This window comes from Zootoca vivipara, chromosome 2 (assembly GCF_963506605.1).
Source record: "Zootoca vivipara chromosome 2, rZooViv1.1, whole genome shotgun sequence".
NCBI classification, from domain to species: domain Eukaryota; kingdom Metazoa; phylum Chordata; class Lepidosauria; order Squamata; family Lacertidae; genus Zootoca; species Zootoca vivipara.
Window position 1 is genome coordinate 106,658,307 of NC_083277.1, and position 21,344 is coordinate 106,679,650.

The 21,344-nt window shown below is 49.4% G+C and overlaps 1 protein-coding gene across 3 annotated transcripts in view; it reads right to left on the reverse strand.

The window, feature by feature from the left end:
- The window catches only part of RAB11FIP4 (RAB11 family interacting protein 4), a 194,588-nt gene that overhangs the window by 128,543 nt on the left and 44,701 nt on the right, over positions 1–21,344 (reverse strand). For all 3 annotated transcript variants that reach the window (XM_035103841.2, XM_035103842.2, XM_060272000.1), the window contains exon 2: positions 6,791–6,878. In XM_035103841.2, coding sequence (XP_034959732.2) covers positions 6,791–6,878 — 88 coding nt within the window. The remainder of the gene's footprint in view (positions 1–6,790; positions 6,879–21,344) is intronic.

Genomic DNA, 21,344 nt, shown 5'->3' on the forward strand with positions numbered 1-21,344 from the left:
AAAGGCACCGAAAATAGCTTGTGCGCATGCTCACGGACCTCCTCCGCCTCGGAAGTGCACCGGAAATGTTGTGTGCGCATGCGCACAAGCTATTTCCGGCGCTTTTCCGACCCGGAAGTGGGCAGCCGCACCGGAAAGAGCAGGGGTTGTCGCGGGCCGGATAAAAGAGGCCTTTGGGCCGTATCCGGCCTCTGGCCCATAGTCTGGGGATCCCTGCCCTGGACGGTTAAGTCCAGTCAAAGGCAACTATGGGGGTTTGTGGATTTCATCTCGCTTTCAGGCCAAGGGAGCCGGTAGCGTTTGTTCACAAACAGCTTTCCTGGTCATGGGGACAGCATAACTAAACCACTTCTGCGCAACGGAACACCGTGATGGAAGCCAGAGCACATGGAAATGCCAGTTAACTTCCCACTGCAGCGGTACCTATTTATCTATTTGCATTGGCATGCTTTCGAACTGCTAGGTTGGCAGGAGCTGGGACAGAGCAACGGGAGCTCACCCCATTGCAGGGATTTGAACCGCTGGCCTTCTGATTGACAAGCCCAAGAGGCTCAGTGGTTTAGACCACAGCGCCACCCACGCTGCAGGTGTAAATAGGTGAATAAGCCATATTTCTTAAAGTTACAGCAGTCTCTGCTATGTCTCAGTTCTCCAAAGGAATAGAGACCCTGGCTGAGTACCCGGAACTCCATGGCATCTTGCCACCAGTTGGCAGAGAGAGGAGGCAGCACCCAACTTTTGTAACAGTCTTTTTGACCGTGACATCCTGCAAAGCAGGGGAGCCACAAATAAAAAGCACCATGGAGTTGTCAGGAGAAGTGAGAATCACGCCACCAAATTATGCAGATTATTCACTCCAGGTTTCAAAGCAGAGGTGGGGAGAGAGAGGAGGAGGAGGGGCTTTAGGGGAGAATTATAGACAAAGCGCATGGAGCTGTTTAGGACTGAGAACAGCTTTGACGGTATAATAACCCTGGTTGCAGGGGGCCCCTTCTGTGTGCCCGCCTCTTTCTTTTTGGCATACAGGACGAGAAATGAGGAAGCAGATGCCAAACGCATTTTATGATCCATTCTGAGGAGCCTCTTCCAGGCAGCGAAGGACCCACCTCTTCTAATGCTAAGTGATGGTTGTGAGGAAGCCTGCTTTGTTGTTGTTTAGTCGTTTAGTCGTGTCCGACTCTTTGTGACCCCATGGACCATAGCACGCCAGGCACTCCTGTCTTGCACTGCCTCCCGCAGTTTGGTCAAACTCATGTTCGTAGCTTCGAGAACACTGTCCAACCATCTCGTCCTCTGTCGTCCCCTTCTCCTAGTGCCCTCCATCTTTCCCAACATCAGGGTCTTTTCCAAGGATTCTTCTCTTCTCATGAGGTGGCCAAAGTATTGGAAGCCTGCTAGTAAGGGCATTAATTTGTTTCTTTTAAACAGCTGCATGCAAGAAAAGAATATGGGTCGGAAAGAACCGAGACTGACAGCAATGTTTTCCATAGTGGGGTGCCAAAATCTCTAGAAAGAGGCAGCTTTAGAAATCATGGGATGAGACGATTCCGTCAAACAGCAAAGCATTTCCCTTTCCTAAGGACAATCCAACCATTGCATCTTCCTTGAGCTGGTGAGGTTAGATCATAGCTGCCAAGTTTTCACTTTTCTCGCGAGGAAGCCTATTCAGCATAAGGGAAAATCCCTGTAAAAAAGGGATAACTTGGCAGCTATGCGGTTAGATGTCAGAGCCGACCACCTAGTACTGACTGCATCCCAAAACTGGTTTGACTAAGGTGTGGCTTGTGAGCAATAGTGTTGCTCCAGGATTCCACCTCTAGCCAGAATTGGTTGGTTCTGCCGGTCTTTGACTCTGGCAGCACCTACTGTGGATTTCCTTGCTTTCTGCCCCAAAGGACCAGTACTCAGTTTTAGACACATTTACTGTCAGTTTGCATTTCCTAGCGCAGAAAGTATTGATCCGACATGTAGAGTTCTTTCCTATTATGCCTAATTCAAGAGGGTCCTGGAAGCTTCTCTGTGTGAAAGAAACAAGCAGAAGGTTCGTGATGTTTGGGTTATTCCTTCAAAGAAGCTGAGTACAGCTTATTATTTATTTATTTATTTATTAATTATTATTATTATTATTATTATTATTATTATTATTATTATTATACCACCCATCTGGCTGGGTTTCCCCAGCCATTCTGGGTGGCTCCCAACAGATTAAAAATAGAATAAAACATCATGGTTTAACTGGTTCTCTTATCTCTTTCTGTCAAGGTCATGCTGACTACAAAAGTAAGGCCAGAAGGAGCCAGGGTTTCACTTTTCTCTTTCTATCTCATTTCCTTCTGGTGTGGTGTTCTGCACATAGTATGCTTAGTGTTAAGCAGGCACAGGCAAACTCGGCCCCCCAGATGTTTCGAGACTACAATTCCCATCATCCCTAACCACTGGTCCTGTTAGCTAGGGATGATGGGAGTTGTAGTCCCAAAACACCTGGAGGGTGGAGTTTGTCTATGCCCGGTGTTAAGGTTTAGACTTATTATAAGTTACTGTAAGTCTAAGTTAAGTCTGCTTCAACTGGATTTCTTATGGACAGTGCCAATCCTGAATGTATTGGATTTGTGACCATTATGCTCATTTGCCTTCGGTAGCAGTAAAGCTCTGCTGGATGAAATAGAATTGCTTCTGGTCTATTTTTTGGAAATCCTGCAATGTGTTTAAGTTGTTACTCTGCTAACTATACATTGGAATCTAATCTGGATCAATACTGAGTAGAATTTCAATTGCATTTGCACCCTCCATCAAAGCAGCTCACAAGCTTTTCAATAAAGTAGTAGTATAAGTTGTTCTTGGATTCTGATTTCTGGTTTCCCATAGGCACCTGGTTGGCCACTAGGAGAAAAGGGTGCTGCACTAGATGGGTCTGATCCAGTAGGCTCTCCTTGTGTTCTTCTGTTCTTAACTGCAGATTCACTTAGACACATAAATAGAAGGTTTTCAAGGCTGAAACTCCAGAAACGCACAAACCATTGTGGATGTGTGGACCACCGGGGACTACTTACAGAGATAGCATTTCCTCGACTATTGGTGATTTCCCCAAAGAACCCCAATAGGAGGAAGCTTGTATAAGTGCAAAATAGGAGGCTATTAAGCTAGTTTCGCAAGCAACGACTCTTCATTTTAGACAGTAATTATAACAATGTATTTCTAGGTGTTTTTCTTTCTTTCTTTTTCTGTACAGGGGTCCTTTCCATGGACTTGTTGCAGAAGGCAGTTTAATTTTCTGTTTGTACCCTTTGGATGTTAATGACAAAAGCTCATTTGTCACCAAGCTACCTTGTGCCACTGCATCTCAGGAGAGTCTTTAGAGCCTAAATGAGCTTCACGCACAATGCCAAGCTCACCATGCGAGACAAGGGGGCACATTCGTTAAAGTGAGTTATTGGGAAATGAGGAGAGGCAAGCAATCACACGGTAAGCCGGAAGCTTTGCCAACTGGTGTCACGGAGGGCATCTGTGGCTGTAATTCACCACAGAGACAGTGTTACCAGTCATTGCTCATACCCATCTTTTCATAACACAACCTTGCAGCACCAGCAACAACAAAGAAGGCCCTTTATCCAAAGGCTTACAAAGGCAATGGATGCTTAACTACAACCATTCATATCTCTCATGTTTAGAAGAAAGAAGATAGACTTTGGACAGACAAAGGCTTCACAAATGTGCTCATAATGCCATCAGGAAGTGCCAGTCGCAAAATGGCTGCCATGGAGGCATAGTCTAACACAAAATGGCTGCCAGGGTGGGATGACATAGCACAGGGATGGCCAACTCCCAAGAGACTGCGATCTACTCACAGAGTTAAAAACTGGCAGTGATCTACTCCCTTTTGGGGGGTTTAGGTCAAAGTTGTTGAGCTTTTCTTAGGAAGGAAAGCCCTGTTTTGGGGGGTTTAGGTCAAATTGTTAAGCTTTTTTAGGGAGGAGGACAGCCCTGTTTTGGGGGGTTGCAGGGCTTTTTTTAGGGGAGCCAAAGTTGTTTAGCTTCTTTGGGGAGAGCCAGTGATCTACCACAGACTTCCAGTGATCTACCGGTAGATCACGATCTACTTGTTGGACGTGCCTGGCATAGCATAACACAGAAATTGCTGCTTTTCTATTCCCACCCTATTCCATGAGCTTACACTTGTCTTTTTGCAGCTTGTGTGTGTGTGTGTGTGTGTGTATCTGTCTCATACCTTCCAACATTTCTCCAATGAAAACAGAGACATCCTATTCAATAATAATAATAATAATAATAATAATAATAATTTTATTTCTACCCTGCCCATCTGAATGGGTTGCCCCAGCCACTCTGGGCAGCTTCCCACATATATAAAAACATCACAAAACATTAAACATTAAAAAAGTTCCCTATACAGATGTCTTCTAAAAGTTGTATAGTTATTTATCTTCTTGGCTCAGGGAGTCGCTTAACTCCATACCCTCCAACATTTCTCTGATGAAAATAGGGACGTCCTAAGGAAAAGCGGGACATTCCCAGATCAAATAAGAAACCGGGATGGCTTCTGTAAATCCGGGACTGTCCCTGGAAAAGAGAGACACTCAGAGGGTCTGCTATCTATTGTGTCCTTCTTTCATGAAGTTCAGTAGGTCTGCACTAAGCAGCAACCTGCAGGAACAGACCAAAGCTCCATCGAGCTCAGCATCCTGCTTCCCAAAGTGGCAATTCAGTCGCCCTCTCCCTCTGAGCTCTACCTCTCTTTCAAATCAGAACCAATGAAGGTGGTGAAGGTCCTTGTGTGAGTGTCTGGAGGCGGTTAGAGGATGGATGGTGGCTAACAGATCAAGGTTGAATCCTGACAAGACAGAAGTACTGTTTTGGGGGGGACAGGGGGCGGGTGGGTGTGGAGGACTCCCTGGTCCTGAATGGGGTAACTGTGCCCCTGAAGGACCAGGTGCGCAGCCTGGGAGTCATTTTGGACTCACAGCTGTCCATGGAGGCGCAGGTTAATTCTGTATCCAGGGCAGCTGTTTATCAGCTCCATCTGGTACGCAGGCTGAGACCCTACCTGCCAGAAGACTGTCTTGCCAGAGTGGTGCATGCTCTAGTTATCTTCTGCTTGGAATATTGCAATGTGCTCTACACATTATTATTATTACTAGTATCATTAAGCCCGTTAAATTAACGAGTGCTAGAACAGCCGCTTCCCACCCCAACTAATTAGTCTATACATCCCGAGAGGGAGGTCCTCGTGTTAAATTGAGGCAGCCTCTGGAGGTCCGGAAGAGGTGGGTTAAACCATAGCTGCCAAGTTTTCCCTTTTCTCGCGAGGAAGCCTATTCAGCATAAGGGAAAATCCCTTAAAAAGGGGGATAACTTGGCAGCTATGGTTAAACTGTCATCAGAGCGGCGAATAGCGTTTCCTGTTTCTGGCCAGCCTCCCTTCCTCTGGCAGGCGAGCAGCGTGTGTCTGTCTGTCTGTCTGTGAGTGGAAGGCAGAGAGGAAGCCCCAGAGCAGCAAGGCGGGGCTGGGCATGAGGAGTCTCCGGGGCAGTTATGGAGTCGGCATGGGAGCAGAGCATGGTCACGGCAGCCTCTGAGCATATGCAGGGCGCAGGAGGAGCGAATTGGGGCGGGGGATACAGATAGGGAATGAGGGGCTGAAACTGCTTGCGACGTCCGAACTCTCTGCACTCCAAGTCCCAACGGCTGTCCGTGGGGCACATGCGCAGTAGCGCAATCCCACGGACACAGGGACTGGACGCAGAGACACTTGGATATTATTATAGAGGATTATTATTATTAGGACATAGGAAGCTTGGAACATGATCAGACCATGGTCCATCCAGCTCAGCAATGTTTCCATTGACTGCCAGTGGCTCTACAAGATTTAGGCTAGCCTCTCTGCTGGCCCCTAACTGAAGACACCAGCGATTGAGCCTGAGAGGATCAACCAATGCGCTACAGGCTCTTCCAAGACCATTAACTGGGCATGATGCTGCTTATCCATGAGCATCACGTCAGCTGCTGCTTTATATTTAACAGGCCCCCTGGGAGGTTCACATGGGGAGCACAATACAGACGGGTGAATGCATTAACCCAGGCTTGCTTCCGACACGGATACATATGTTTTCCTAATGCAGACACACTCTTGGCTGCCAGCCTAGAAAATGCCAATGTGTGGAATTAATGCATCACCGTGAGACAGGAAGGAAGGGTATTGACTGTCTACCTGATTGTACTTTGAGATGCACAGTGCTAGGAGTATCGAGCCTGAAGGCGGAAAAGAGAGAATGTTTTTCTCCACAAGTCATTTTGGCGCCCCTCTTAAGGCACGCAAGCATGCTTCAGCAATGAGGTTTGGGAACCCATTCCTAGCATGCCAGATCCCAGTGTTTATCTCATAATTGTTACTCAAAGTTGTAAAACGCAAAGTCACCACCAATAAACACACAATAAACACAGCCGTTCTCAGATTATGCAGTTGCCCTCAATTGATTTTGGACACTAATAACTTTGCAATCAGGGGAGGTGTTTTCCACTAGGTAGAAACTCAGCAACAGTGCCATTGATTCTGAAGTTCAGGGAACACTCTGCCAAACAGACATGGATCATTCATTTCAGCAGCTTCTGGTTTGGGCACACAACTTTGCATGGAGCAAAGTTGAACCATTTGGGAAGGACTTCCACTTGCGCAACAGAACTTCCCCTCCCCTCTTACCCATCAGATCTGTTCCTGGGCTTCTCTCAACCTCCTGGAGCAGATTTGTGGGAGGCAAAGAATGACAATGATGCCTACCTTTGATGGCAAACACTCCATGACAGAAATCTTTGAAGTTGATCTTGCCTAGATCATTAGGATCCAAGTATTTGGCAAATTTTTCCACCTAAAATAAATAAGTGAAATAAAACAAAGGATTAGGAAATGGGCAACACTTACAACAGCTTAGCATATCTTAAGGATGATTTAACTCCTGTCTTGTTCTCACCCGAAAAGGAGGAGTCCAGAGGGAACCAGAATGTGAATTCAAGACATTTTAACCAGGCATCATTTGTTCATGCTGGCATGCTTTGCCGCTTACTTAATAAAGTGGCTCTGAGAGAAATGAATGAATGGAGAGAATGGAACATCATGGCTGATCTTGGGAGTGGTCTGGATATGAGGAGAGAGCACCCTCTCGCATTATGTTTCATCTGTGGGAGATGCACTTGGTTAAAATGAAGGCCTCAGGGCAGCTGCACCAACTCTATGGGGCTGAGGTTGCGACGAACCCCCTTGCCGACGTTGCCAATAGATTATGAGACGAAAGGATACAAGGGTAAAGCAATCCCCACTCAATTCCTTACGCCTTAAAATAAACCCCTCAATTCTGGGCTTTTCAGTAAAGGGAGTCTAATTCCAGCTTTCGTGGCCTGATCTCACAAACACTCAGGGCTATTTGAATGAACAACCTCTTGCCTACAAAACAGGGACTCCCTCAACTCAGATCCCCACTGTATCAGTCTGCCATATCACCCTGGCAAACTTGTGGCACTCTAGGTTTTCACCATACTGCCCCTCCCTTTTTCCTTAGGTAAGTTTTGCCCTATTCTGAGTCTCCACCTCTGTGAGTTTTAATACGCTGCTGGAATAACCAAGACGATACTCTTTGGCACAAAAAGAAGATGAATTTTATTTTCTTGAGAACATAAGTTTTTCTTTTCTTAACGATGCATAAGTTTACAATCTTAGTTACAGTTATACATCAACTCTGTCAGACTTTAACTTCAAGTTATCCTAAGCCTAACCTAAACCACCACTCTCCTGGCCCCACACCCTTCTTCTTCTCCCTTCGTCACCAACCTCCCCCTCTTCCTGCTGCCAAAAAGGTTATTCCCTCCTTTTTAAACCGGGCACCGTCCCTGTCAGTTAAGCTGGAGGTGGATTAACTCTTTCTAATCCAGGGTGTAATAAATCTTCCATCCTGGGGCGATCCGTTACAGAGGTTTCTACACACACACACACACACACACACACACACACACACACACACACTGATGTCTGCTGGGATGGGGCTCAGCCCTCCCAATCTTGAGGAGGCCGAGGAGGCCTGGCAGGAAGTCACCCTTTGTCGCACAGAGCCAGGAGATGCTGCGTGTGAATGTCGCATTGGGAGAAGACCTGGTCAGCCTCTCCTGATGCGACAGTCATTACCTTTATTAAGGTAAAATTTACATCCATTGCTCTGCCCCGCTTTTGCCTTGGTCACCACCACCCAGGAAACATTCATTGAGAGAGAATGCAGCCCTCAGGCTGAAAAGGTGCAAGTTAAGAGCATGGCGATAATGTTGAGAAGGGGCTGCAAGTCCGGTGAACAAACAGCTTCACCTGCAGATACTGGGCCATATAGCCTTGCTGTGAAGCTTCTTTTGGGGAGGGGCCTCTGTCTAGGCCCTGTGTCATTACTGAAAGGCCCACATATTGTGGGACTATTATTGCCAATGGGAAATTTCCACTGGAAACAGGGATCCTCAGCTGAAAATAATAATGAAAACATTACAAGTTGGAATGGCATGGAACTGCCCCACCCCACCCCCGAGTTTCTGAAAGGAAGAAACATGGGCATAAACCACAGAGCAAGAAGCCAAGCTCAAGGCATAGGCAGCTGCTGAATACAGACATGACCTAGATTCTCAGTTTTCCAGTTTTAAAAATGTGAGCAAAACCACCACACACTTTTTTTAAAAAACAACAACAACAACAACAACCCTCAGATAAAGCAATGAGGAGGAGTGCTTTGCACATTCATTTTCCTGGAGTCTTAATCTGAACAGGGGATGGAGATACTGCTCAAGTCTGCTACGGTCATTGGGCATGACGCCCCTTCTGCTGACTTCATGGTAAACCCCTTCAGCAAATGAATCACAAAAATATCGAAGAAATGGGATGTTTTCAATCCCTGCGGCAGGCGTGTTTAGCATTTGAAGGGAGGCAGTTATGATCATCTAGATACCCGGCTGAGTAAGACACACACTGCAGCCGTGTGTTGCAATTATGCGGTTAGATACGGATAGTGCCAGAGGCACGAGATGAGCAATGCTTTCCTGGATCAGGCCATTGCAATGTCCAATGGGAAGGGAGGAATAAAGTGTCGCTTTGCACAGACAACGTTGCATTTTATGTGGAAACACACACACCCCTCCCCAAGCTCCTGAGCAGGATAGCTTGCATTTGGCAGCAAACGTGAACAGTGGTCAATGAAAACCCTTTGGTAGCTTCACAGATAAGAATCAACGAGCAGTTGATATATTTAGAGTCCTTTTATTACAGCATCATGTTGCGAGCACAAATACACAGCTCTCCGCAAGGAGGGCAGTTGGCTACTCTAAATTCTCCTTCCAGCTTCCGCAACAATTAAGGCACCAACGGGTTAGGGTTAGTCCCTCCCTCCCTCTGCCTCCTTTGCTCTCTGATACGTTCTGACCTCTGAGTCCGTGTTGGGGGGGTCACCCACACTCTCAAGTGACGTCTCTGCTAGCTGCCAGCTGCCCCCACCCACCCGGCTCCCTTGTCATTATCTTGTAACTGGGTAACTCCTCCCTAAAGTGTTCAGCTTCTCTCTCTTTCTCTCTGCTTCTGGACATGCTGATGACAAGGGGTGGGCAGCTCTTCCCCCTCCAGCTCTCCATTGGAAAGAAGCTGGTCTGCTATGCAATGCATTCCCCCGTCCTCATCTTCAGACTATTCCCTGACACCCAAACATAACACTAATATTGAGCTCATATTCCTTCAGAATGTGACACAGCGTGTGCCTCTGTGTGTGGAATTTATGGTGATCAGTCTCATAAAGGTAAAGGTAAAGGGACCCCTGACCATTAGGTCCAGTTGCGGATGACTCTGGGGTTGCGGAGCTCATCTCGCTCTATAGGCCAAGGAGCCAGCCTTTGTCCGCAGACAGCTTCCAGGTCATGTGGCCAGCATGACTAAGCTGCTTCTGGTGAACCAAAGCAGCACATGGAAATGCTGTTTACCTTCCTGCCAGAGCGGTACCTATTTATCTACTTGCACTTTTGACGTGCTTTTGAACTGCTAGGTTGGCAGGAGCAGGGACCGAGCAACGGGAGCTCACCCCGTCGTGGGGATTCGAACTGGCAAGCCCTAGGCTCTGTGGTGTAGACCACAGTGCCACCCACATCTCATAGCAGTCAGTCTCATAGCAGAACACAATCACAATTCAGCACCATGGACAGCTGCCGGTTTAAAGGAATTTGTCAGGTTATGCACCAAGTGCAAGCATTCTGTACCAGTGACAAAGACCCTTAGCAATCTATCCTGATTGTGAGTTTCCACGCTGCTCATGAGAGGTTCAAATCATATATTTATGCCTACTCTTATTTCATGTTATAGTAAGTTTCTAGAGACTAGATTACGAGTCTTTGTAAATTGTGTTTCTAAAGGAACTTTTGTTATTGCCAAATGCCAATGTGTTTGCATGATTAAGTTTGTTATGAATAAAAAATCATTTTAAGTTAGAGCTTAATAATTATTTCACTATTAATATACTTCTTCTTAATTGTATTTCACCATTAACATATAGGGTTGCCAGACTCAATAGTGGACAGGACTTCTGTGCCTTTAATTGCCCTGCTCTCTTTTGAGTCTGGAAACCTTAAAGAGAAACCAGCAGACCCTTTGTTTAATTTCCAAGCAAAGGGTCTGCTCGTTTCTCTTTAAGGTTTCCAGACTCAAAAGAGAGCAGGGCAATTAAAGGCACAGGAGTCCTGTCCACGATTGAGTCTGGCAACCCTATTAACATACTTCTTAATTGTATTTCAGTTCAACAATTACTTTGATAAAATACATATATGGTTATGTGCAAATGGCTTTAGATACCTATTAGGTCCATAAATTACCATATAGCATATATTCAACAACAAAAAAACAGTGACAATTTGTTGTTGACAAAGGACAGCTGGGCATATAAAGGGCCCCATTACCTTCAGTAGCTTAGGGCCTCATCAAACCTAAATCCAGGCATGATGATGCCCATCAGTTTGTGCTGATGGGAATTGCAGTCCCAAATATCAGGTTGGCTTCAAGTTACAAGCAGAAGCTCCAGCTCTGGGCTTGACAACCCAATGCTTGGCCTCAGCAGCAAACTCCAGCCCCCCCCCCCCCGGCTTCCTGTTAGGCCACCAGCCTTCTGGACTGTCACCTCCCTGACAGCCTATTCTTGTGCCTGCAGGGTTTGCTTTCAGAACACATATTGGCTGTGTCATAGATTTCAAAATCTATGCCTCAATCCTCCACAGGGTTTCCTTCTGCTTTTCCTTCTCCCGATGTTGAATGTATGTGATGGTGCGCTTCTGGCAAGTAGCTGGAAGTAGGGTTTTTTTGGGGGGGGTGTCCCTCCTAAAAGAGGAGGCTGGTGGCGCCCAAAGCAACATTTGCTGGTGTGGGAGTTCTGCTGACAGCCAACCCAAACGAATCTGAAAGCACTGCAGGGCAAAAGCTTCAGCAGTTTGTTCCCTTCAGCGAGTGACTCTGCTGCTAAGAAATGCTAGGCAGACTGCTTATTCAAGAGGAGAAAGAGAAACTGGGTTTAGGAAAAGGAAAGTGTGGGATGTTGTTGTTTAGTCATTTAGTCGTGTCCGACTCTTCATGACCCCATGGACCAGAGCACGCCGGGCAATCCTGTCTTCCACTGCCTCCCACAGCTGAACTGGTGGTATTTGACTCCTAGTAAGTTAGTAGGTAAGGAACACATGTGGCACTGTGGGATAAACCACAGAGCCTGGGGCTTGCCGATCAGAAGGTCGGCGGTTCGAATCCCCGCAACGGGGTGAGCTCCCGTTGTTTGGTCCCAGCTCCTGCCAACCTAGCAGTTCGAAAGCACAAAGTGCAAGTAGATAAATAGGTACCACTCCAGTGGGAAGGTAAACGGCATTTCCGTGCGCTGCTCTGGTTCGCAAGAAGTGGCTTAGTCATGTTGGCCACATGACCCGGAAGCTGTACACCGGCTCCCTCGGCCAGTAAAGCAAGCGAGATAAGTGCCGAAACCCCAGAGTCGTCCGTGACTGGACCTAATGGTCAGGGGTCCCTTTACCTTAAGTTAGCAAAAATGTTTAACACAAGTACAAATACCCCTTGGAAATGTAAAGATGTAAAAATGTAAAATGTAAAGACCTCCAGGAGCGCGACCGCGAAGGTGGAGAGATGTCGCAGGAACGCGACGCTGAAGGCCCGGCCTCGCGAGGAGTTGAGAGAAGCGAAGCCGGGCCTTCACCGTTGCGCCCCTGCAGAGAGACGTCGGCACAGGGTTAAGAGAAGCAGCCGACGACGATGCTCCAACCAGAGCCAGCTGCACCGCGAGCCACCCTGGCCAGTCGCGGCGGCCGCTCTGAGGAGGAGGAAGGTCTCCCGGCCAGCACCGCGGAGCGAGAGGGATGCAGAGCCGCGGACGCTGCCGCGGCGCAGCAAAACGAATCGACAAGCCGCTCGCCGCTCGCCAAGCAGGGGAGAGGCTGTGTCATGCAGGGGCTGCGGGAGCTGCAGCAGGGGTCTCCACCATGAAGCGGCTCCGGAGTGTCCGACTGCCTCCTCCTCCGCAGCTGCTGCTGCTGTTGCTGCTGGGAACCCTTTTCTACGCACGAGGTAAAAGCTTCCGAAGGGAAACCCCCCCCCCGGGTTTCCCGCGCTGTTCTCAGCCGCCTTGAATGAGACGCGGCCGCAGCACAGGGCACTGCATTGGGGAAGAAAGGCTCCTTTCTGCACAGTTTGCCTCCGTGACGGCATTGGAGCACTTCCGTGGCTGCGTCCCAGTCGCGGACGCTCTGATGCCTCTGTGGAGGCCTCCATAGGCCTCGGAAACCTCGGGTTACTTACCTCCGGGTTTCGATGGTTCGTGAACCAAAAGTTCGTAACCCGAGGTGTTCGTAAACCGAGGTACCACTGTATAAGGTAATAAAAGCTTACTGGGAAATGATATACAATGAATTGAAAAAAAATGTTTAAAATAACCAGAAGCTTTTTTATTAGGGTTAGTCTGTTGCCTAGCAACCACCCATTGCCTAGCAACCGCCCCGTTGCCTAGCAACCGTCCTGTTGCCTAGCAACCAACTTGTTGCCTAGCAACCACCCACTGCCTAGCGACCATTCAGTTGCCTAGCAACGGTCCCATTGCCTAGCAACGGTCCGTTGCCCAGCAACCGTCCGTTCCCTAGCAACCGTACGGTTGCCTAGCAACCAACTTGTTGCCTAGCAACCATTCAGTTGCCTAGAAACCGTCCCGTTGCCTGGCAACCGTCTGTTACCTAGCAACCACCCGTCCCCTAGCAACCATTTAGTTGCCTAGCAACCAACTTGTTGCCTAGCAACCACCAATTGCCTAGCAACCATTGCCTTAGCAACCATCCATTGCCTAGCAACCACCCATTGCCTAGCAACCGTCCGTTGCCTAGCAACCAATGGTTGCCTAGCAACCGACTTATCGCCTAGCACCGATTTGTCGCCTAGGAACCATCCGCTGCCTAGCAACCATTCAGTTGCCTAGCAACCAACTTGTTGCCTAGCAACCATTCAGTTCCCTAGCAACCGCCCCGTTGCCTAGCAACCAATGGTTGCCTAGCAACCGACTTGTCGCCTAGCAACCATCTATTGCCTAGCAACCATTCAGTTGCCTAGTGACCGTCCTGTTGCCTAGCAACCAATGGTTGCCTAGCAACTGACTTGCCGCCTAGCAACCATCCGTTGCCTAGCAACCATTCAGTTGCCTAGCAACCTACACTGCCTAGCAACCATTCAGTTGCCTAGCAACCTACATTGCCTAGCAACCGTCTGTTGCCTGGCAACCATACATTGCCTAGCAACCACCCGTTGCCCAGCAACTGCCCCATTGCCTAGCAACTGCCCCGGTGCCTGGCCTGTTGCCTAGCAACCATCCTGTTGCCTAGCAACCAACTTGTTTCCTAGCAACCATCCATTGCCTAGCAAAAGTCCTGTTGCCTAGTAACCGCCCTGTTCCATAGCAAACATTTAGTTGCCTGGCAACCGCCCCATTTGTTGCCTAGCAACCAACTTGTTGCCTAGCAACCACCCATTGCATAGCGACCATTCAGTTGCCTAGCAAACACCCCACTGCCTAGCAACGGTCCGTTGCCCAGCAACTGTCCATTCCCTAGCAGCCATGCATTCCCTAGCAACCATTTAGTTGCCTAGCAACCATCCTGTTGCCTAGCAACCAACTTGTTGCCTAGCAACCAACTTGTTGCCCAGCAACTTGTTTCCTAGCAGCCATCCGTTCCCTAGCAACCATTTAGTTGCCTAGCAACCATCCTGTTGCCTAGCAACCAACTTGTTGCCTAGCAACCAACGTGTTGCCTAGCAACCACCCATTGCCTGGCAACCGTCCTGTTGCCTAGCAACCGTCTGTTGCCTAGCAACCACCCCGTTGCCTAGCAACCACCCCGTTGCCTAGCAACCATCCTGTTGCCTGGCAACCAACTTGTTGCCTAGCAACCACCCACTGCTAGGCTAGGCAGCTTGATGGTTGCTAGGAAACAGATGGTTGCTAATAATAATAATAATAATAATTTATTATTTATACCCCGCCCATCTGGCCGGGTTCCCCCAGCCACTCTGGGCGGCTTCCAACAAAACAGAAATTCTAAAATACAGAAATCCATCAAACATTAAAAGCTTCCCTAAACAGGGCTGCCTTGAGATGCCTTCTAAAGGTCTGGTAGTTGTTGTTCTCTTTGACCTCTAGTGGGAGGGCATTCCACAGGGTGGGTGCCACTACCGAGAAGGCCCTCTGCCTGGTTCCCTGTAACTTAGCTTCTCGTAGTGAGGGAACCGCCAGAAGGCCCTCGGAGCTGGACCTCAGTGTCCGGGCAGAACGATGGGGGTGGAGACGCTCCTTCAGGTATACCGGACCGAGGCCGTTTAGGGCTTTAAAGGTCAGCACCAACAGTTTGAATTGTGCTCGGAAACGTACTGGGAGCCAATGTAGGTCTTTCAGGACCGGTGTTATGTGGTCTTGGCGGCCGCTCCCAGTCAACAGTCTAGCTGCCGCATTCTGGATTAGTTGTAGTTTCCGGGTCACCTTCAAAGGTAGCCCCACGTAGAGCGCATTGCAGTAGTCCAAGCGAGAGATAACTAGAGCATGCACCACTCTGGAGAGACAGTCAGTGGGCAGGTAGGGACTCAGCCTGCGTACCAGATGGAGCTGATAAACAGCTGCCTTGGACACAGAGTTGACCTGTGCCTCCATGGACAGCTGTGAGTCTAAAATGACTCCCAGGCTGCGCACCTGGTCTTTCAGGGGCACAGTTACCCCATTCAGGACCAGGGAGTCCTCCACACCCGCCCGCCTCCTGTCCCCCACAAACAGTACTTCTGTCTTGTCAGGATTCAATCTCAATCTGTTAGCCGCCATCCATCCTCCAACCGCCTCCAAGCACTCACACAAGACCTTCACCGCCTTCACTGGTTCTGATTTAAAAGAGAGGTAGAGCTGGGTATCATCAGCATACTGATGGACACCCAGCCCAAACCCCCTGATGATCTCTCCCAGCGGCTGCATATAGATGTTAAAAAGCATGGGGGAGAGGACAGAACCCTGAGGCACCCCACAAGTGAGAGCCCAGGGGTCTGAACACTCATCCCCCACCACCACTTTCTGAACACGGCCCAGGAGGAAGGAGCGGAACCACTGCATGACAGTGCCCCCAGCTCCCAAGCCCTCTAGACGGTCCAGAAGGATGTTATGGTCGATGGTGTCAAAAGCCGCTGAGAGATCCAGCAGAACAAGGAAACAGCTCTTACCTTTGTCCCTAGCCCGCCGGAGATCATCGACCAGTGCGACCAAGGCAGTTTCAGTCCCATGATGAGGCCTGAATCCTGACTGGAAGGGATCCAAATGGTCCGCTTCTTCCAGGCGTGCCTGAAGTTGTTCAGCAACCACTCGCTCAATCACCTTGCCCAAGAATGGAAAATTTGAGACTGGGCGATAGTTGGCCATATTGGCCGGATCTAAAGATGGTTTTTTAAGAAGCGGTTTAATAACCGCCTCTTTCAGCGGGTCTGGGAAGGCTCCCTCATGGAGAGAAGCATTTACCAACCTGCGAAGCCCATCGCCCAGCCCTTCCCGGCTAGCTTTTATAAGCCAGGATGGGCAAGGATCAAGGAGACAGGTGGTTGGTTTCACTCGTCCAAGCAGCCTGTCCACATCCTCGGAGGTAACAGATTGAAATTGATCCCACAAACCTTGACTAGACAGGACTCTAGCACTCCCCCGCCGCGGCCCTGCTCCCATGGTGGAGTCTACCTCTTCCTGAATCTGAGCGACTTTATCTGCAAAAAACTTTGCAAAATCATTGCAGGAGATCATGTGGCCTGTACTGGGCCCGGATGGAGCAGGTGGTTCCGCTAAATTGTGAACCACCTGGAAGAGTCTCCTGCTGCTGTTTTCTGCAGATGCGATGGAGAAGGTGAAGAAGGTCCTCTTCGCCGTCGCCATTGCCACTTGGTAGGCTCGAAGTTGAGATCTAGCCCGTGTCCGGTCTGATTCAAAATGAGTTTTCCGCCACCGGCGCTCTAGCCGTCTCAACGACTGTTTCATCGCCCTCAGCGCCGGGGAGAACCACGGGGCTGTCCGGGCTCCATGCAATCTGAGAGGGCGCTTCGGAGCCAGACAGTCAATAGCGCTGGTTAACTCCGCATTCCAGTGGGCCACCATGGAATCAGCTGAAAGGCCATCGACATGGGATAAAACATCCCCTACCACTCTCTGGAAGCCAATTGGATCCATTAAGTAGCGGGGGCGGACCATCCGAATCGGTCCCACCTCCCTGCAGAGGGGAAGGGTTGCGGAGAAGTCCAGTTGCACCAGAAAGTGATCTGACCATGGCACTTCTTTTGTTTCGCTTTTACTTAATGTCAGATCACCAACATCCATAGAGGTAAACACCAAGTCCAAGGCATGTCCGCGGCTATGAGTTGGGCCAGACTTATTCAGGGACAGCCCCATGGTGGCCATGCTTTCCACAAAGTCCCGAGCGGCTCCTTGTAAGGTCGTGTCGGCATGGATGTTAAAATCCCCTAAGACAACCAAGCTAGGTGTCTCCAGGAGCACATCCGACACGACCTGAAGCAGCTCGGGCAGGGAATCCTTGGTACAGCGGGGAGGTCGGTACACCAAAAGGAATCCTGTACTGCCCCTATTGCCCAACTTCCAGAACATGCACTCAGAAAACCCAGTCTTACCAATAGGACGCCTGGTGCAAACTAATGACTTCCTAAAAACCACTGCAACCCCCCCTCCCCGCCCAGATGGCCTGGGTTGCTGTGCATAAGAGAAACCTGGTGGACAAGCAGCGCCAAGAACGGGCCCATCGGCTTCATCCAACCAGGTCTCTGTCACACATGCCAGGTCAAATCCTCCATCCACAATCAGGTCGTGAATGGCAGTGGTCTTATTCATCATCGACCTGGCATTGCACAGCAGCAGCTTCAGGTCATGTGGGTATCCCTTGCTGATTCCAATATCCGTCCAGTCAGGACCAGACCCGGAGGCAGGGATAGTCCTCAGACAACGACTAAGTCTGCCTCCTCGGTAATGACATGGTCTGGTCTTAGCGTAACTCTTCCTCCTACCTGTGACCACTGAGATCGGTTGTCCCAGTGCATCACCCCCTGTGGAATCTGCCCCAGCCATTTTGCTTGCTAGGCGACAAGTCGGTTGCTAGGCAACCATTGGTTGCTAGGCAACGGACGGTTGCTAGGCAACAGGGTGGTTACTTGGCAACAGATGGTTGCTAGGCGACAAGTCGGCTGCTAGGCAACAAGTCGGTTGCTAGGCGACAAGTCGGTTGCTAGGCGACAAGTCGGTTGCTAGGCAACGGGCGGTTGCTAGGCAACGGGCGGTTGCTAGGCAGCAGGATGGTTGCTAGGCAACAGGACGGTTGCTAGGCAATGGGCGGTTGCTAGGTGACAAGTCGGTTGCTAGGCAACCATTGGTTGCTAGGCAACGGGGTGGTTGCTAGGCAACGGGTGGTTGCTAGGCAACAGATGGTTGCTAGGTAACCATTGGTTGCTGGGCAGCGGGCGGTTACTAGGCAACGGGTGGTTGCTAGGCAGCAGGGCGGTTGCTAGGCAATGGGGCGGTTGCCAGGCAACAGGCCAGGCCGGTTGCTAGGCAATGGGCAGTTGCTAGGCAACGGATGTTGCTAGGCGACAAGTGAGTTGCTAGGCAACCCTTGGTTGCTAGGCAACAGGACGGTTGCTAGGCAATAGAAAGGCAGATCGCCCACTGCTGCCTCGAAAGCCGCGCCACCAGATGACACCACAAAATTCCACAGCAACCAACTGAAAACAGGCCTTTTGCAGCAACAAGGCCCAACATTGCCAAGTGGAGGTAGGAGCCTGCCGGAGGGGATTGGGGGGCCAAATAGGGGGCAGGGATAGGTAATGGGTCAGACACAGGCATGAAACCTGCCCTCTCCAGAAAATCTCGCCTCGGCTTTGCAGACTAGACTGCGTGGATTTAGGGGCATGCCTGGGTGGGGGATGGGGGGCCCGAATAGGCCGCAGCATAGAATCAACTGAATATGGGCCTTTTACAAGGCCATGCCTTTGGGTAGAATAAATGTTATTTCACATAACACACGTGGGTAGGGGAGTCAGGGTTGGGACAGGGCAAAATTTTACAGAACACGCGCATTGGGGGAATGATTGTGTGCAAAATGAACAGGTCACAGGGATAACCCAGGGACGGGGGTTGGACGGAGGAAAGGGGGGGAATCACAGGGATAAGCCGGGGTGAGGGGAGAAGTAGAGGAATCACAGGGATACGTCATGGATTGGCACAGGATAGGGGAAATCACTCAAATAAACCACAGCAGCGCGTGGCAGGGCTAGCTAGTTGCCTAATAAAAGAAGTAAATGCCATCAACCAGTACATTTTCCAGGTTTTATTTGAAGTTTGGGAAAGTAGATTAGAGACATTTGTATTCATTAAGAATATTTTTTTAAAAAAATACTGTTCCTTTGGAACTCAGACACTTTATTTATAAAGTTTGGGCTTTATAGGCAGCATAAGAACCATAAACAGAACAATAAAATGGTGAGGGGGGGGTGGGAGTCACTTTTGTACATCACACTTTACAAAGGGAAGAAAAGAGAAAACCCACAATGTTGTTTAATAAATTCCTGTTTTAGCAGATGACTAAAGGAAAACACAGCGCCGAGAGCACAGTGGATGGGGACTGTGGAATGAGACCACCATATCTGGAAGAACCATCTCTGGTATCCAGTATAATGCTTTGAAAAGGACACCACAACGCTCATGGATTTCAGAGCTCAATTTAATTTTCTAGATCACTGATGGCGAACCTATGACACGCGTGTCACCACTGACACGCATAGCCATTTTAGGTGACACGCGGCCGCGTGCCGAGGTGAAACAGGTATAGGGCAAGTGAGAGCAACTTAAGGGCAGCACAGCTTCAGCTCGGCAGCTCCGTGACGCTCTCTCTTTCCTCCCAGCACCGAGAAGGGCGGTGCGTGCCTTGGGCGCGTCAGCAACCTCGCCTAGCCAATCCCCCTCCGCGTTTTTCAAGGCGGCGGCTGGATTGGTTGATGCGACCGCTTCGCACGGGCGCTGGGGATTGGCTGCCCAAGAGCAGGCTGCAGAAGGCGGCACCGTCAAGCGCTTCGCGGAGGGAAAGATCAGACTTTGGCGTGCGTGCCCCTGCTGCTGCTGGCCGCGCTGTGGGGCAGGGAAGCGCTCCCAGCTCAGGGGGTCCTGAGGCCGCCGCCACTGCCATCCTCGCCGGCAGCGCCGCCGCCACCGTCCTCTGCCTCCACTGCGCCCAGCGGCCATGACGCCGCACCCGCCCTGGGCAGCAGCGGTTCCCCTGACGGCGAGGAGGCGCTGAGCAGCAATGCGAGTGGGGTGGACAGCGTGGCCACCACCGTGCCCGCCCTGCCTGAGCGCAACCAGCTCATGACCCAGTGCGCCCTCTCGGTTCTGGTCCTGGCCAGGGCCGCGCTCACCGTCTCTATTTTGTCATCCAGACCGTGCGACTTCATCCCCAGAAAGAGGTAGTTTTCATTTCCCCTTATTTTCAAGCCTAAGATTTTTGTCAAATAGCTTTTAAAATAATCTGTAGACTTGTGCACCCTGAAGATGCACACTCCCCCCCATCTGAGCCATTTTGGACTTTCCTCACAGAAGAGCTGCTTTATTGCCTCAATCTTTTTGGTGACCCTTTTCTGAGCCATACATATTTGGGCAAGGGAATAGGACAGGCATGTTCAACAGGTAAATCGTGATCTACCGGTAGAACACTGGACGTCTGCGGTAGATCACTGGTAGATCACTGGCTCCCCCCCAAAGAAGCTGAACAGATGTGGCTTCCCTTAAAAAAAGCTCAAAAGTTTACCTCCTCCCTGAAAACACTCAACAACTTTGACCCGAAGCCTCCCAAAATGGGCCTTTAAAAAAAAACGTTACCTGGTTCTTCTATTCCAGGGGTGGCAAACTCCCAAGAGACTGCGATCTACTCACAGAGTTAAAAACTGGCAGTGATCTACCCCCTTTTGGGGGGTTCAGGTCAAAAGTTGTTGAACTTTTTTGAGGAAGACCCATTGGAGGAAGGCCTGAGCCCAGAGTCCCACTGGGAAAGACCTCTGGGTTTTGCCTTATTTTTTTCCTTTTTAAATATTTTTTTATTTTTAAAAAACCTGTAATAATTTTTTTACCTCCCCTTTTCCCTTTTTAAAGGGGAAACAATTATACATTTTTTGTTATTTAAACTATAAATATCGTGAAATTGTGGTTTTTTTTCTTGAAGTGACACACCACCCGAGTTATGCTCGGTTTTTTGGCGAATTTTGACACACCAAGCTCCAAAGGTTGCCCATCACTGTTCTAGATGGTTCCATAGTAGCCATATTGTGGAGACTGGTATTTCTCTTTCATTGATGTTCCCAAGGTGAAATGAATCCCCTCCCATTCCTCAGGGTGATTTAACTTCTAGAGCCGTGGTTCCCAACATGGGGCACACGCCCCACAATTTGACTTTTAAGGGGGAAATTTGATAATGACTTTGTAATAATAAAGAATAATAATAGTAATAATAATAATATATTTTATTTATACCCCGCCCATCTGGCTGGGTTTCCCCAGCAACTCTGGGCAGCTCCCAACATAATTAAGAGCACAATAAAACATCAGACATTAAAAACTTCCCTAAACAGGCCTACCTTCAGATGTTTTCTAAAAGTCAGATAGTTGCTTATTTCCTTGACATCTGAAGGGAAGGTGTTCCACAGGGCCTCGGCCAATAAAGCGAGATGAGCGCCGTAACCC